This window comes from Paramisgurnus dabryanus, chromosome 4 (genome assembly GCF_030506205.2).
Source record: "Paramisgurnus dabryanus chromosome 4, PD_genome_1.1, whole genome shotgun sequence".
Classification (NCBI taxonomy): Eukaryota; Metazoa; Chordata; class Actinopteri; order Cypriniformes; family Cobitidae; genus Paramisgurnus; species Paramisgurnus dabryanus.
Genome location: NC_133340.1, coordinates 16000063 through 16017937, shown reverse-complemented (window position 1 = coordinate 16017937; position 17875 = coordinate 16000063). Strand labels below are relative to the sequence as shown.

The 17875-nt window shown below is 37.6% G+C and overlaps 2 protein-coding genes and 1 non-coding gene across 7 annotated transcripts; all 3 read right to left on the bottom strand.

Moving 5' to 3' along the window:
* Window positions 1–917: 917 nt before the first annotated feature.
* trnak-cuu (transfer RNA lysine (anticodon CUU)) lies at window positions 918–990 on the bottom strand. Its single transcript has one exon. It is a non-coding gene; the product is annotated as a tRNA-Lys (tRNA).
* A 164-nt stretch (window positions 991–1154) lies between these two features.
* On the bottom strand, window positions 1155–9048 carry LOC135746728 (uncharacterized). Of its 5 annotated transcripts, none has more exons than XM_065265399.2 (9): window positions 8557–8696; window positions 8354–8445; window positions 5758–5779; window positions 5554–5650; window positions 5323–5414; window positions 3816–3924; window positions 3608–3684; window positions 3017–3110; window positions 1155–2293 (listed from the first exon to the last, which is right to left on the bottom strand). In XM_065265399.2, exons 2-9 carry the CDS (start codon window positions 8440–8442, stop codon window positions 1380–1382), a joined length of 1494 nt encoding a protein of 497 aa, XP_065121471.1. In that variant the 5' UTR covers window positions 8443–8445; window positions 8557–8696; the 3' UTR covers window positions 1155–1379. The 5 variants fall into 5 exon arrangements, with proteins under 5 accessions (XP_065121471.1, XP_073670373.1, XP_065121469.1 ...); XM_073814272.1 differs by having other exon boundaries at window positions 8354–8450; window positions 8559–8693; XM_065265397.2 differs by lacking the exon at window positions 5758–5779 and having other exon boundaries at window positions 8557–9048.
* Window positions 9049–10792: 1744 nt separating this feature from the next.
* Window positions 10793–15097, bottom strand: dok1a (docking protein 1a). The gene is made up of 5 exons (XM_065295595.2): window positions 14934–15097; window positions 13556–13855; window positions 13325–13397; window positions 13038–13210; window positions 10793–11839 (listed from the first exon to the last, which is right to left on the bottom strand). Exons 1-5 carry the CDS (start codon window positions 14988–14990, stop codon window positions 10877–10879), a joined length of 1566 nt encoding a protein of 521 aa, XP_065151667.2. The 5' UTR covers window positions 14991–15097; the 3' UTR covers window positions 10793–10876.
* Window positions 15098–17875: the final 2778 nt, after the last annotated feature.

Genomic DNA, 17875 nt, shown 5'->3' with positions numbered 1-17875 from the left:
CTAAGCGTTTTCTACCAAGATACATTTTTACGGACTTTTCAATTCGTTTGTACACTTCTTTGACTTGTAGTGTAAAGAAGGTTATATTTATTCGTATATTACGAAACGACATAACATGGCCATGCTCCTCCCAAATTTACCGTTTGTTAAATAAACGTAATTTATTGATCAATAACATAAGACGGTAAATGCGTTTTCTATCTTTTATGTATTTCACTACTAGTTAAGGTAAATGTATAAAGCAAGGAATTAAACCAAACAACTTTAATTCTCTTGAAATTATTTTCTTTACTATGTAGTTACCCTGTATCTGTATCAGAATACAGCTATTTTATCTAGACAAACAACTTTTAATAGCCTGTAGATTTTCCAAGTAGATAAATAACTAATTGTGACGAGAATGCAAATACCATGTCTTGGTTTTGGCTAGAAGGTATACAGTTATGGCCTTAATCTCGCGGGATGTTGGGGTTAGGGTTGGGGTAGGATTATGATAAAACAACGTTCATTCAGCGATATTTCGTGATTTCGGCAGTTGCTGTTTCCCTTCTTGCCACAACTGCATCTTTTCTTACGTTATGTCTTCTCGGCCAATCCTCGTCAAGTACACCATGAGAATGACTCTTTTTTTCAGTTGTTTTGATTCTCCGACTAAGGTAGGTAGACGTAGGATCAACAGATAGATCAGTAAGCATAAAAGCCATATGATTGCAACGACCATTTGAAGTGTCACAAAATGTGGAAATTATCGTACATTATGGGGTTTTTGTCATTATTGATCGTACAGAGGTCACAATTATGGCACAAATACGATAATTATCGTACCCGTGGAAACACTGGTCTACTTCGTAGTTCGGACTATAGTAAAAAAGTTTTCTCTATTAACTTCCAGTTAGAAAAAAATGAAAAATTACATTCGCCCAACGTGGGGCTCGAACCCACGACCCTGAGATTAAGAGTCTCATGCTCTACCGACTGAGCTAGCCGGGCTGATGACGAATACGCTTATTACATGTATGTTCAGTCATTATAGCATCATTTGATTATTATAAACGTATTAAATTTAGGAATCTTGAAACACTGTCAAATTTGTATGTCGACATAAATTAAAGGCGAATATTAAAAAAAAGACACGAACGTACGTTCCGTTTTATGTGCTCGGGCACCACCTGCTGATCCTTTTAAATATTACAATTCATGGAAACGGTAGAGTAAAACTTATTGTTTCCTGTAAAATCAGGTACTAAATCATCTTTTTATTTTAGATCTAGCCCATCAACATGGTTATCAACATCATAGCACTAGATCCAGAACAACGCTGGATCTGCAAAAAGGCATTATGTTGGAAGCTCTGCGTTGCCATCAGATACAGTGTGTCTTTAGACTCCTCCACAGCAGGCCGACTGCTGATGCGTTTTAAGGTTGCAGATCCAGGCAAACTGTTTCCCGCAGCGGTTACACGTGTAGGGTTTTTCACCCGTGTGAACTCTTTGGTGTTTCTTAAGGTTGCCTGCTTCTGTGAACAGCTTCCCACAGATATCACACTTAAACGGCCTCTCCCCTGTATGAACCCGCTGGTGGGCCACAACATTGGACATTCCAGGAAAGGCCTTTCCACAGTACTTACAAATGTAGCCTTTTCGTTTCCCTTTCTCTATGTGCTGTTGAAGATTCATTCCAGCGAGAGAAAAACCAGGCTGAGAATAACTAGACATCATTTGGGCACCCATATTGTAATATGAGGGATTTGTCGTACTTGTAGTTTCTGTCTGAACTCCTTCTGGCCTACTGATGTGGCCTGATGGTTCGGTTTGGGCTTGCCTTAAAGTAAAACTTTGATTCCACGCTTCGTTTTCCCTGATGGACCCCTCTGGCGCATCTACACTTTTAACACCGTGGGTTCGTGTAGACTGTGGTCCAGCCTTTGAACCTCTGACTGACAATACAGGTTCTGATTGAACCAGCATACAGTCTTGATCTTGGCTGGAGTCTGTTGTGTATGAGCAGGATGAATGCATGGAGGAGGTAGAGGTCTGGGGAGCCCAACGTGTGAGGCGACCTCTATGTTCCGCAGGTCTTTCATACAACGAGCAGTCTGTTCCTGATGTATTGCTTGTCGTGCTTTCTCTGCTAAGCATAGGCTGGTTTGTGGGTAAGGTACTGCTTTGCACGGCACCCTTGTGTCCTGAGTTTGTGTAAAATGCCTTTTCCCCCGTTACAGCTTTGCTGGGTCCAACAGCTGATTGGTGGTACCGGTACTGCTTGGAACTACTTGGACTACATTCCATAACATCTGTAAAACACATTGTATGACCAGAAGTATGGTTTAGTGAATTCGCATTAACATGTATAAAGTATATTTTGGGAGCGAATTTTAGGTTGAACTACCCCCTCATTACCTAGAATACATACCAGGCAATGGGGAATAAAAATGCTGGAAAACTGTCTGGGGACAGAGGTGAAGAACAACAATATATACTGATCTCTTTGCGCAGGTTGGTTGGATTACATGACAATGGTCCTCCCTAACGTAAAGGGGACATTTCACAAGATTTTTTTTAAGATGTCAATTATATCTTTTGTGTCCCCAGAGTACGTATGTGAAGTTCTAGTTCAAAATACCATATAGATCATTTATTATATATGTTAAAATTGCCACTTTGTGGGTGTGAGCAAAAATGTGGATTTTTTAAATGCAAATGAGTTGATCTCTACACTAAATGGCATTGCCGTGGTTGAATAGTGCAGATTAAGCAGCGGTATTATCCCCTTCTGACATCACAAGGGGAGCCAAATTTCAATGCTCTACTTTTTCATATTCTTGCAGAGAATGGTTTACCAAAACTAAGTTAGATTTTCATGATATGTACTCTTTAAGTTAAGTAAACATTATTTATTTATCAATAATATAAGATGGTCAATGCGTTTTCTATCTTTTATGTACTTATGTATATAGCAAGGTATTAAACCAAACAAATTCAATTTTCTTAAAATAATTTCTTTACTACTAAGTTACCCTGTATCTGTAGTTCAATTGATGGCGAGATGTCAGTCTTCTGACTTCTGTCGAGTCCGTTTTCCCTCAAATGGGAAAAATCCGAATCTACAAGCTGGGAACAAAATAACACTGCATTTACAATAAACATATATAAATATGTGTCGCTGCCTGCAAAAACCCTTTTAAAGTATTTTTTTTCTGTTTTCTACATAAAATCTTCCTATGTAAAATATAACCTTGTAATCTTTATTCAATCAAAGATTAAAATTAAAGTGAAAACAATTATTAAAATCAAACTTTGATGCCCCGAAATGAGACTTTACAGCAGGAGTGGGGAACCCTGGGTCCTGGAGGGCCACTGTCCTGCAAAGTTTAGTTTCAACCCTAACCAAACACACCTGAATTTCATTTCCAAGTAATCCTGAAGACTTGAGTTAGATTTTTCAGGTGTGTTTAATTAGGGTTGGAACTAAACTCTGCAGGACAGTGGCCCTCCAGGACCAGGGTTCCCCACCCCTGCTTTACAGGCAGGGTCACGTATAAGTAAATGTATTAATCTATGTAAAAAGGATACATTCATTTTCTTTATCAATAAATCAACAAACAAACCTCTGCTCCAAGTGCCACTGTGCTTTGTATTGGTGAGGTAGAAAGTCTCCCACTAAAAATTTCTGTATCTGACTCCACTACACCATAGGAAATAAAAGAGAATGCGCACTTGGTCATTTTTATACAACACGTATTTATAAGTAACTACCATCTCTGTGGCTTATTAGCACAGAGCACCTTTCTAAAGGATCTGCGGCCCTTAACTCACCATCATGCACAATGATGGGCTCTTGTTTCTGGGTTCCTTCCCACTGGTTGTTCAGATCCTCCTTTAGAACCAATTTGTCTGGTTCTTCATCTTCATCTTCCTTTTGCTGCTGAACACATGAAACAAGGCTTTGTGTTATAACATGACCCTCGCCGGTGCATGGAACATTAGGGACTTTATGGGAATATAAAGACCATCTGAATAAGTAGGGAATCTTGAATAGACAATGAGGAAAGCTAGATTTATCACTACTATACACATTTTAAATGCACTATAATGCTGTACAATTTTTTATTTTTACAAACAATTGTGGGTCTGTATGTACACCACGTTGAGTGTATGATTTATTAAAAGTTGTGTTTTCTGCAGTTAATATTTGGCGTGATTACAATGTACTGCTTTTTAAAAGAAAATACATGAAGAACTGAGGATTTAAAATACTTTATCGTAAACAAAAATACTGAACACATGATGTGAAAAGCAGAAATGTTTATTTAAACATGTTCAAGATGTTAAATACACCAAAGTTGCTTCACAATTACAGACACCACGGAATGTCCTTGGGGTGACCCATACCCACATCGGGAAATCCAACACAAATTGTGTAATAATTACAGTTAGCATTTCATCAAAGAGAAAGAGAGATTATGGTGGATACGGTTGATACCTTGTGCATTGATATCATCTCTAAACTTCATTAAAATCAGTTAATGGCTCCTCCTAAAGGTACCTGTTCATCTGTTAGTAACATAAAAGAATGACACTTCTTCTGGTGGATTTTAAAATTCCGTGTCCATGCAAACGTCTTTCCACACAGGGAACAACTACATGGCCGTTCTCTCGTGTGGACCTTCTGGTGCTTTTTCAGATTTCCTGCCTCTGCAAAAAGCTTCCCACATGTGTTACACTTGAACGGTTTCTCACCCGTGTGAATCCGTTGGTGGATCACCACCTTTTTGGGACGGTTAAAAACTTTGCCACAGTATGTGCAGGCAAAAAGTTTCTCATTTTTTGTCCGGCATGCTCTCTGTTGGTCGAGGCCGACATCTGGGATCTCCTGGATTTTTGAAGATGTTGATGCTACTTCTACAAAGTCACTTGACACCAGGGGCGGATTGGAGGAAGGCATGAAGGTCCTGCTATCCTGATGTTCCTCCATCCCGTAATGTGGATAAACAAACGACGCCTGGCTTTTCCCTCGTGCTGTTTTGTTAGCCCACACAGAAACCTCTTCTTCTTCTTCATCCGCAGAGTCAACCTCTATGACCTCTGAATGCCGTACAGGGCCTGTGGACTGGCTCTCAGCCGGCCTCGCGTTGCTCACGTACGCGCAAGACGGCTGCCGCAAGTCTACATTGTCACTGCCTTGCATTAAATATTCCTTCATAGGACTGGATTTCCCATTCAATTCAAATTTTGCTTCGGCATGTAATTCTATGGGCTCTTGGAATATCCCTTTAACACTGTCAAACTCTGGCTCAGATTTAAGCGTGTCAGATCCACTGACCTCCAAAGTATGTCGCTGCATCCCAGACACCTGATCATCATCTTTGGGATCACCTAAATCTGCCTCTTTAGCCGCTAGAGTCTGGGTTAATCCTGAAAGAGAAACAGCGTTGAGACGGTATTAGGATGAGCACTGCTTGTAACCTAACTTTTTTACTGAATAATTCAATCATCAATTAACATCACATTTAGGGATTTATGGCATACAAGGATTGTGTTTCCATCCACTTACCATCGCTGATGAACAATCTCTGCTGTGTTTGGTTTTCCTCAAACATCTCCTCCTTTATCAGTACGGTGTCTACTTCAGATATTACAGGATCTTCTGCCTATAATGGAAAAATTTTACACGTCAAGATACATATACGTCTATAAATTGTCAAATTTAAGTATTATTCTTAATTTAGATTTTTTTATTGTAGCTGCAATACGTAACTTTAACCTCTCTATCACCGTCTCTGTTTGAAACAAATAAATTGCAGGTTACTTTACGCGTGTATCTTTCCCCGGGTTAACTCTTACCCAATTTTAAATCCATGGGCACATACATTTTCTAATTATTTCAAACATTGTAATCCCCTGCACACACACTTTATTAGAAGATACATGTGAAACATACGTGACCTAACATGACTTCAGAAGAAAAATAAATATGTTATGATAGTTCTTGCACGACACATCACAAAGGCATTCGTACTGTGGCAATATAAGTCGATTTCTTTTCTCACTTTCGCGACATGTTTGTGGCTGTCATATTTCCGCTGAAGTGCAAGCTACATCTGGTTGTAGCTTGCTCACTCTCATAGGCTATTGCGGATATCTGCGGATATCCCATTGGAGGCAGCGCGATCAAGAATTGTAAGTACGAAACATGTTCGATATTTACGAATCTTGATCGTTCTTGCCTCTATGAGAGCATCAGGGAGGATCTGACATCTTCAGCAACATTAGAATAATCAAAATGACACCACACAATTGAGGAGTTTTTGCAGAAAAGTTGGTTGTGACAAGCATTGAATGGGGGGATGCTCCCCTGATCGGTGCCCAGCTTTAAAGTGGTATGTCATAAAATAAAAATTCTGGCATCATTTACTCTCATGTTATAAAAACCTGTATACATTTCTTTGTTCTGATGAACACGAAGGAAGATAATCTGAGGAAAGTCCGTAATCCAACCAATTGAGAGCCCCATTCACTTCCATAGTATTCTATTTTCCTATTATGGAAGTGAATGGAGCTCACAATATCTTCCTTCGTGTGCATCAAAACAAAAAATATACAGGTTTGTAACAACGTAAGAGTCGGTAAATGATTACAGAATTTTTTTTTTTTTGGGTGAACTATCCCTTTAACCTCTTCAACCCTGAGGACCCTGTCCCGGGTCCAGAATTTCGTATTTTTACTTAATATAAAATATTCTTTTAATCTTTGATGCTCCGTCATGGACCCCAGTAACACATATGAGATACTGTTTGAAAGCTTAGAGTCTCTACTTTCTGCAGATATGCATCACTTTGACACATCTTTTACTGTAAGAAAGTTATTTACACTTAATTTACACTATCACCCCCCCAATATTTTATTATATCATTTAATATTTACATATTTCATATTTTTCAAAAATGACAAACATGGGCAAGTCTTATATCAAATGAAAGCTCTCACTCTCGGGAATAAGGCTACATTGTTATTTTTGTTCTAATATCAACACATATCCAACCATCGCTGAATGAATAATAAGGTAAAAAATGGTCTTTTGTAAACATATGTGAAACTTGAGTGTGGACTGCCTCAGATAGCACATATAGCCACAAATGATACACCATCTTTTATTTTAGGTCCTACTCTAAACAATGAGTCCATTCACAGCATTTTCTTTGGTTGTGTGCATAATTAATCCCTAGCTTTTTATTATATGTGCAAAACAAAAAATTAATATTTATATGAAAAATGTATTTTCACACCCTTTAGTAAAATGAGAATAACTTTTGAATGCGACATGCTAAAGAGTTCATTCTTTTTTTGGGTGTTTACTGTCTGCTGCTGCTAACAACCAGAACTGTCTGCAGTCTGCTAGAGCACCCAGAACCAGAGTTATTCACTATCAAAGACAGTGTTTACAACATAAAAAAGAAAATTTGGTGTTTCATCATATGAAAAACAACATAAATAACAATATTTGTCACAAACAGCAGCTTTTTATGTAACTTCAAAGGGTTTTCTTTAAAATGATATAAAGAAATTGCATTTATTCCACTGTATGTGGTTATGGGAGCACTTCAAATGTTTTTTGGCAGAAATTGTACACCATAAGCGTATTATTCCTCCCTTCAGTTGGAGTGAAATAACTTTTGCATAGATTATGATAGAGAAAAAATTCCTTTTTCCTCTGTAAGCTGACAATTGCTGGAATCAAACAAAACTGTCTGCAGGGACCTGAGATACCCAGGGCCAGAGTTATATACTTTCAAATAAAAACTTTAGAAAAAAACATCAAAAAGCGCCTATTTATTTTTGTGTTTATTAGAGGACTGATATCACATACAACCATGTTGAGCACTTTTAACAGTGTTTTATGTAATTTCAAAGGGTTACCTGTAAAATGATACCAAACTTTTGTATGTAAACCTCTGCATGTGGGTATGGGATGCTTTTGAAATTGGGTAGGCCAAATCCAGGCGGAAATCCCCAAAATAGCTTCAGGGTGTAAGAAGTTAAATGTATTTATTATTATTAAAATATAAAAAAATATATAATTAAATTATAATAAGTACTAACTTATTAAATGCAGCTTTATTTAAGTTAATAATTATTTTCAATAAAAATATGTAGTCCGTTTTTACAAATTTTTATAAAGTGTATTTTTTTTTTTTTTTTGTATTTATAAGAAATACATTTTGGATGGCACTTGGGAACAACATCCCTGTCATTTAAATATTTAGTGAGATACACTATTAATACATAAAATGTTTTAAAAAACGACAACTGTTTATTGCACTACAGTTGTGGTAAAAAGATAACAGCTTACCTACCGTATTGTTATTTTTTGTAACAGGCGTCTGCGGAACAGTCGCGTCTGTCCCTCCGCCTCTCCACATTCTTGTGTTAAACGGGGCTTCATACACTACGGGTTGTGTAAAAACAAGGAAAAAGCAACAAAACACATTTTATAGGTTATTATTTTGTCAGATACAACACACTACTGGGTATCATATAATGCCTGATCGTCACACACCGTTTGTTTGGTTCCTGTATTTTTCTGACAAAGCGGCGTTCACTTGAACCCTGTTAGCTCGATTCAGAGAGCCAGTTCTCCTCTCTGCATGGCTTCGTGCCATCTTAAGCTCCATGATGTGAAGTTTTCTCTTCAGGGCTTTGTTTTCACGCTGGCATTGAGTCATTTGCAGGCTAATAACGGCGTAGTCGTCGTCTACCAGCTTACATATTTCAGCCACGGCAGCGTTTGCCAGCACCTCCATAATGGAAGCTAACTGAGTCTGGAAAGCGATGCGATTTGCCATGGTTAACGTTCTAGTTTCTCGCACCGCGTCTCAGTCAACGTTCAGTGGTTTTAGCGCTAAGCGAAAATTTTGCAAAATGTACAGTATTTAAAAAAATAATTCTGTAAATATTGCTGGATGAGAGAATCACTTGTCTGGGTTTGACATCTTTCAGCACTTCCGGTCAGTAGTAGTGACGTAAAAGCCATAATGACTGTTTTACGGCGCACGCGGATCCTCTGATGTATCTAGTACTGAACGGATTGCGTGGTTGTGAGTAATCCGCTAATTCAAAATGGAAATATTTTTTTATTTTCTTTTTTTGCTTTAAGAAAATAGATTTTCTAGATTTCTTAAAACAAAGGTATTTTGTGAATTTGGTATAATACAACGTGTTCGCGTGGTTTCCCTACTGAAAAATCCAGCAAAGACCAGCATAAACTGGTAGCTGGTTTAAGGTGGCAGTAGCTAGTCTAAGCTGGTTCTCCCAGCCTGGCAAACAAGCTGGTAGGTCAGCTGGTCGTCCAGCATGACCAGCTAAGTCCAGCTAGACCAGCTTAAAAAATGACCAAAACACAGCTAGACCAGCTCACTACACCAGCAATACCAGCTAAAACCAAACCAGCTAAAAACAGCTCACCAGCTTATGCTGGTTTTAGCTGGATTTTACAGTAGGGTTATGGTGCAAAAAACACATTATTTTGCACATCTCTGCTGGAAAAACAAGCATGCCAGCAAGACCAGCATATGTTGTGTTTTGGTGATGGTTTGCTAGTGGACACCAGCACCAAACCAGCATCAGTACCAGCTAAAACAGGACAAAACCAGCATAGACCAGCATAATTCCCATGAATAAACTGTGCGCTTTAAATGCTTATATCTTCTGTATGTGAATGTTGATTCATACCAAAATGCCTTTTTGCATAGTTGTGTTTAACACATGAAAACGTCTCTGGTTACGTATGTAACTGTTGTTCCCTGAGAAGGGAACAAGACGCTGCATCTCCCTTGCCATACTTCCTGCCTCCCAGTAATGCAGTCTTTGGCAATATTTCAGATAGCGATATACTTCCTGGCTTCTTTGATATAAACAATCAGACGCACATACCCCTGAAGGCATAACCCAAAGTGTCACCGCAGTCAGTGATGCAACGTGAACTCCCTCGAAAGGAAACTGTAATGTATTTTAAAAGGTAACATGATGTAACTTGCTCTCACTTGAAATGTGTCCCCACATTTAGTCCTTGAAATTGAGGGTAGTGGACCTGGAAAGTCCTTGAAAGGTCCTTGAATTTGAAGTCAACTATGGTGGGGGAACCCTGACTGTACAAAACTCATCGTTTTGAAAAGCGATGTGTCCCTGATTGGCCAGCTAATCTGTACGTTGTGATTGGCCTGAAACCTCTGACGTCAGCATAATTCCCATGCTGGTCCATGCTGGTTTGATGCTGTTTTTTTCAGCAGGGGTCAGTCATTCTTGACCGGTACTACTTATATGTTTAATGTATCACTCCTCTAAATCTTCTCATGCAAGATTAAAATTGGTTACAATTGGGCTAATAAAATATTTCAAAACAATATTTCACATCCAATTTTTATTACTCATGTGGCAAGTAGCCACGCAGTGTCATAATATGCATCAATCTGGCAAAATAAACCCCAACATGGGAATTACGTCTTGTTTATCCTGAGGTGAAGGGTCTATTTTAAGACTACACCCAGATGAATGTACACATTATCACTTGCTTAATAACTTACAGTACATTCTAGGAATACATATATTTTACATGTATTTTTTTTGTTCCCAGGGAGCTGAAAACGAGAACTCGGCATTGTTAGCACCATGCTTATACCAGCTGAGCTATAGGAATTAGCATGAAGTGTAACAGTGTTACTCAAATAGAAATTGACCAAAAAACAAGACTTTTATTGATGACATTCCACTACATTTAGAATGAATAAATAAATTAATAAAATAAAAAATATTTTTTATATTAAAACGACATGCTACACAATTAAGACCCACATGCTTGTGAAGGTCTATGATAGGCTTGATTAAATCATTCCAAGGTCCTCACAGACAATCTCCGGTGTTTGGCACAGGTTCCTTTCTTTGAGATGCTGAGGTGTTTTGGGTGGTTTGTTAATTGTGCTGTAGATAGCTGTCACCTCATCAGGCATGCTTTTGAATGGAGAGTTATTGCTTTGGTTTGTAACAACCTCAGGTATGCTATAAATTGGTTCCTCGATCGTTTGGTCTGTTTGTTTACTCAAGTTTAGTTTGAAATGATCATACACCTCAGAGTACACCGGTTCCTGGTGTTTGCCATTGTTAGATTTTGCCTTTGCAACCTGACAGTTCACTGAGTCACTAGGGTTGGGACAGACACAATTGTTAGGTTTTGGGCATGAGCGAATGACATCAGCGGGGTCAGAATACACTGGCTCTGAATCATCCTGATGATGAAACGGGAGGCTAGACTGGATTGTGGACTGATCTTTCTTTGTAGTAGACTGGGATTTAAAGATTTCTGCTGGCTGTGCATACACAGGTTCAGGTCTGCCAATTAAAACAGCAGGATCTGTATACACAGGCTCAATCAGGCCGCCACCAGGATCCGAATGCGTGCTTTTAGAGGAGCCTAAAGAATCGGACGATTTCGCATATGCAGGTTCTGGTATGCCAACAGGACTTGCAGGTTTTTTATGTAATGGATTGGCATAGATATTCGAGCAGAGAGCATCCGCTGATTTAGAGTACAGACTTTCATTTAGTTCACTGCTGTCAGGGCTGCCGATGCTCTCAGGGTAACTTTCAGGACGTTTCGGCAGGGGTGAGCGAGGTGAACGAGAACGTGGTGAGCGCGGTGACTGTTTGCCTCCGGTAACCGTCAGACACTTCTGTTGGCGAATTGCCGACTCGATAAGGTGGAGAATCTCATCACTTTGTCTCGTCTCAAAGTTAAACGTCCCAGGTCCTGATTCACAGCGCCGCCCTGCCTCTATAGAAAACACCATCTATATGGAAAAGACGAAGAAACATCAGAGTCACATATTTATGCAGTCAGAAAAACTACTGTTTTCTGATTTAACATAAACTTTACATTTGCACTTTCTACTTATGCTCTGCAATATAATTTGGCATGCCTGGATTTAAAAGAGTCATACACCCACATACTTTGAAGTAAATTGATAAAAATTGTGTTATTTACAGAAAATAGTGGGCTCCACAACTTATTTAAATGTTTTTTTTGATAATGCAATATTGGACCCGCTGGCGGGTCCGCAGAGTTTAATGGGTTTTAATCCAAAGCGAGTTACAGTGCATTAGAAGGTATGCATTTTATCATCAGTATGTTTGCTTTCTGGGTTCAAACCCATGACATTTTGCGCTGATAACACGGTGCTCTACCACTGAGCTATACAGGAGCACCAAGTTCCTAGAAGGGTGCAAAATCACTGCTGCATGAGTGCCTGCGTATTACTTTCTTTCAGTACTTAAAGGGACGCTCCACTTTCTTTGTAAATTTGCTCATTTTCCAACTCCACTAAAGTTTAACATTAGATTTTTTTTCTTTTGGAATCCATTCAGCCTGTCTCTGGGTCTGGCGGTACCACTTTTAGCATAGCTTAGCATAATCCATTGAATCTGATTAGACCATTAGCATTGCACTTAAAGTAACCAAAGTGTTTAGATATTTTTCCTATTTAAAACTGGTGTCTTCTGTAGTTACATCGTACTAAGTACTAAGACCGACGGAAAATAAAAGTTGAGATTTTATAGGTTGATATGACTAGGAACTAGACTCTCATTCTGGCGTAATAATGCTGCTGTACCATGGCTGCAGCAGGTGCAATGATATTCCACACCACCTGAAAATAGTTCCCTTGGTAACTTTCAATAGCAGGGGAATATTTTTTGGCACTGCGTAATATCTCATTTAATAATAGGAAAAAATCAAAACACTTTTTGGTTATTTTGACTGCGATGCTAATGGTCTAATCAGATTCAATGGATTATGCTAAACTATGCTCAAAGTCAAATGTCAACAATCAAATGTAACTCTAGGGGAGCGGGAAAATGAGCATATTTTCAACAAAGTGGAGTGTCCCTTTAATAGTAAAAATATAGTACAAATTTTAGCAAAAACTTTATAATAAATTATCTTTATCATGAATACATAAGATCTTTTCTAGCATCATGGTTTTTACAGACCTTATCTCGCCCGTAGCGGCGCAGCAACGCATACGGCCACTCCATTACAGTCTTTCTGGTCTCCAGATCTTGGAGGACCAGCATGTCCTCATCAGCCAATAGCCAGTACTGTCCTTTCAGATTGCAACGAACAGACGCCTCGGTCTGCAGCACAAGCACTTTGAATGTGATAACTAAAATTAAAAAGACATTCAGATTACAAATGACAGACGAAGCAGATCCGCATACAGGAGGGGTGAGCATTTTTGCTAGAAATATAAGAATAGTTGATCTCTAGGTGGACTCACGTTGTTCTCTAGACATGTAGATCTGGTTGTCCTCCATAAGAGGGTTGTACTGTGGGCCGCTAGTACTGTGTTTCTAGAAATATCACAACAAATAAGATTAATAGAAGAAAAGAAGGAACTGCAACATGTACATGCTTGCATATTGCATTATAAGCTCCAACCTGCACTCAACCATGTAATGTGTATACAACCTTTTAAACTTGGATCTTAATGAAAAATGTAAAACCTTACCTGAAAAGCGATGTTGCATATTATTTTTACCCATTCTCCACAGCTTTGTTTCTCCGCTGCAAAAACCAGCTTCTTGACGTCTGTCTCCACGCAGAAGGCTGCCATGTTTTCCCCCGGACATGCCTCTGCATGAGGGGGCAGTTTGACAACGCTCACACAGTCGGACAGACGTACAACTTTTCTCTCCGGATTTCGTCTGACCACCACAGTCGATCGTTCAGGAACAGCCTCTGACAGTTCTAACCGTGCGACGCCTTGCTGACTAGGCGGATGTAGGGACAGCCAATATCGCTTCCACTTCTGTCGATCACATAAGGATTATTTACCTTAAAACACTTATGCTGCTCTTTTAATTCCCAATAAGAAGTGAATTTGTAGTGAGATTGTCAGTCACTAAATATTTTGTAAAATCTTCTCCACACAACAAGATCAGATATGGTTTGGCAAACAGTATGTGGGTGAATATTTTACGGTACAATATTTATTTTTTAAATGCATTAAAGAAATGAGTAATATTAAATTATATTTATAAAAATATTACACTCTTCCTAAAAAGGCAGTACTGCTCACTTATCTTTATTTATATGTAACCCTGTCTGTGAAACCCAGATTAAAATCTTATAATCTGTGATATTAGGAGCATTAAAGTTTGATTTCAGGTTTTTTTTACATTATCTTAGTCAAGATATTAAAGATATCAAGTTTATATTTTCACAAAATGTTCTTTAAATTATGTAGGACGATATTATATAGAAAACAGTAAATCACAAAAATATGAAACTGGTGTTACAAGTAATGCAAAACTGAAACCATGAAAAAGTTTACGTGATAGTGACATCACGCTAGAGATGTGGACGCAGGTGGATTACTCACTCAGCCCATCCCTCATTTACCTCACATGTATTGTGTACGTATGTGTGTGTATAAGGCAGCGCCTTAAGCACCAGTGTGCAGTCATGAGGTGTGTCTTTCTTCAATGGAATGTGCCATGTTATGAAGTGAGGTTTGCACACCAAGTTTAAACTTGTAGAGGCAATCTCTTTCCATCCATCTCATACCAGAACATAACTTTAGACCAGAGTGTTCAGTCATACGACTTGTCATGGCAAAAGATGAAAGCATGCCGAGATATTTTAAAATAAAATATCAAGCATAAAATTATATCTTACTAATACATTCCTGTCTTTTATCCTGTGTTTATTTATTTATTTTTTAAACTGTTAACCAAATTATAAAATCTATCTATCTATCTATCTATCTATCTATCTATCTATCTATCTATCTATCTATCTATCTATCTATCTATCTATCTATCTATCTATCATAATTCCAGTATTTAATAACGTAAGATAGATGACAACATTCCTTGAATCCTTACCTCAGCATGTTTCTGGTGCTGTAGGTAGACTTCACCTTGTTTCCCACAAGCATTCATGTTTGTCGTTATATTCCTTTGGGTCAGAAGTTTCTGACTTGTAAATAAAAAGTGTTTAATCTTTGGCAGAGCAATGTGACCTCCTTCAACCTAGCGATGTAAAATACCAGTCTGTTACACGAGGTAGAGTAAAGTGCAAACATAGACTCCACCTTTTAAAGAGGAAAAGGCACCAAATTCATTCAATATTCATGATGTTTCAAACAAGGTTTCTATTAACAGAAAAACAGAACTGGTTGCTATGAACAAGATTCATGCTTGACATTTTATGTGGAAAAAAATGATTATTAGTGATTGTCTGTGAAATCCAGGCTTAAGTCTCATCATCTAATTATCAAAAATATAAAAACTTTTTCAATAATTGATTTCACTTTAATGTTCACTTTTTGACACAGTCAGTATCAAAGCTATCAAGATTATATTTTCACAGAATATTCTTTAAAGTTTTATAATGTAGGATTTTATGTAAAACAGTAAGTGGAAAAGGCTGTAGCTGTGTTTTCACAGGCAGAATCGCATTTGAATTAAATATTAAGTTAAGTTAAAATAAATGATCTCAAATCAAGATTCATAAGACAGCCACAGATGTTAATAAATGTAAATATATTTTACAAATATCTTTTAAACAACATACTTTAAAAAAACTATATTTAAAGATAAAGTACGATTTAATTGCCAGTAATACAGAGATACTTTCTGTTTAGTTTACTATGGGCACATTTAGTACTAGGTTTGTAGACTAATTTCCAGTTATACCTTTTATAGATGACTATTTTTTATTTTAATTATTAATTATTATTTTTTGCCTTTTTTCACGATAGGAATATTTTAGAAGACAGAGAGTAATAGAGGATAAAAGGGGGGTGGGATTGTGAAATGACCTGAGCTGGACTCAAACTAAGGCTGACTACACAAGAACCACCATTCATTATGTCAAAGCACATTTACTGCCTGTTTCTGACACCAGTAACTAATCTTCACATCTGTCAATATTTAACAGTATTTTTTAAGAAACAATTAAGGGAAATGCCAATTATACAAGATAAAATTTTAAACAAATGACTGTGAAATCTAATTATTTAATATATTTAAGATATTGGGGTGGTTTCCCAGACAGGGCTTATCTTAGTCCCAAATGCATGTTTGAGCTGCTTTAATTTGAAAATGTCTTGCCCTGACATATCTTAACATATATCAGTGCCATTGTTTTGTCTCAAAATGCACAACAGTATTGTTTTTGTAAGGTATGTAAAAACTACTTAAATGTCCTAATATAACTGAGGACTGGTCCTGGATGAATCTAAACCCTGTCTGGCAACTTCCCCATAGAGTTTAAGTATAGAGCATCAAAGTTTGATTTCAATCTCTGTTGAAATTAAAACTTGCTGTCAATTATTTTTCTCTCTCTCTTTCTTTCTGCACTAAATAGGAGTGCTGCGTTTGGATAGTGCAGATTAACAGCCAGTATTATCCCCTTCTGACATCACAAGGGGAGCCAAATTTCAATAACCTATTTTTTCATGTGTTTGCAGAGAATAGTTTACCAAAACTTAACTGGGTTGTTCTTTTTCACATGTTCTAGGTTGATAGAAGCACTGGGGACCCAATTATAGCACTTATATGGAAAAAGTCAGATTTTCAATATGTCTTCAAACTACACATCAGTATGTACACATTTACAGACTGGCAGGCTGGTAAGCCTTCTCATAGATGATGTTAAGGACAGATGTCTGAGTAGCATAAACAGTCATTCACATAAACATATCTTTCCTATTATTACTTAATACAGGCTGAAGTACATCCTCTGACTTCACTCTGGGTGATCAGCAACTGCATGGGTGCCAAATTATAGCTGTAAATTCCCACTGCAGCACAGGAAGAGCAGAGTCTTGGAATTGATGACTAACATAAGATTTCTATGCCAGCGACACTGTTGCAAGACCACAAGCAATAATGAGTCCTGACTCCATCTTGGACCCTTTTCTGCAAGATGTTTTTCTTTTTATAATTAAACCTTGGGGCCTTGCCATAAACCTGCAACCAAAAAAAGAGCCCTATTGGTCAGCTTGCACTGTAAAGGCCATGGGGTTTAGATTTTTAAGTGGTCTTGAAGACTGAGGGAGGTGATTGCAAGTCAGTCTAAGGCTCTGACGCAGTCTATCCAGCCTCTGTAAAAATAATTATCTGTTTTAGTAATTAAATGACATAAAATAAGTAAATAAACTAATTTAAAAATGTGCATGTTTTTTAAACTTAAAAGTTATAATAACAAAAATGTTAGGAATGAAATCTACTAATTTTTGTTTATATTATAACAATTGTATTTGAGTTATTCTAAATGAACACATTATTAAGTAAATTAAACTTAATTTTATCATGTTTAATCCCTTAAATTTGTAAGAAGGAAGTGAACTTAATACTTTTGTGTTAAAACTACAAAATTGATTTTGGTAGACATAACTTAGGCAGTGGATTTGTAGTTCCCAGCAAGCTTTGCGTGGGACTGCATTTTGAGATTAAATTTAGAAATTTAACGCTATTTTACACTAAAAGAAAGACTTGTTAGTGTTTAATGATCATTAATCCTTGAGATTTCAAAGAGTTAGCATTGTTCAAAAAAGTGGTGCTAGTGTTTAGGCTATACGTGGAATATTGATAATCATGAGAAATAACTCCGATAATGGCAGTACTGAGACCCGTCTTTTCTTGCTCATCATATGTGGTATATAATAATAAAAGAAAATCAGTTAAAGGCGGGGTGCATTATTCTTGAAAAACACTTTGGAAAAGGGAGTCAGGCTGAGTACCAAAACACACTAATAGCCAATCAACAGTAAGGGGCATGTCTACTGTCATCGTAGCCTGGGTTGTGTATGTTTGGGGCG

Bases quoted from the DNA above. Each gene is read 5' to 3' on its own strand.
- LOC135746728 (XM_073814270.1), bottom strand. From the start codon at position 8,842: ATGGCAAATCGCATCGCTTTCCAGACTCAGTTAGCTTCCATTATGGAG. The intron at 5,415-5,553 runs GTAAGTGGATGG...TTTCTCTTTCAG, and splicing joins GAGATTGTTCATCAGCGATG to GATTAACCCAGACTCTAGCG. The intron at 3,685-3,815 runs GTGAGTTAAGGG...CCTATGGTGTAG, and splicing joins GCCCATCATTGTGCATGATG to TGGAGTCAGATACAGAAATT.
- dok1a (XM_065295595.2), bottom strand. From the start codon at position 14,990: ATGAATGCTTGTGGGAAACAAGGTGAAGTCTACCTACAGCACCAGAAA. The intron at 13,856-14,933 runs GTAAGGATTCAA...TGTGATCGACAG, and splicing joins AGCACCAGAAACATGCTGAG to AAGTGGAAGCGATATTGGCT. The intron at 13,211-13,324 runs GTGAGTCCACCT...TTTTAATTTTAG, and splicing joins CTACATGTCTAGAGAACAAC to TTATCACATTCAAAGTGCTT.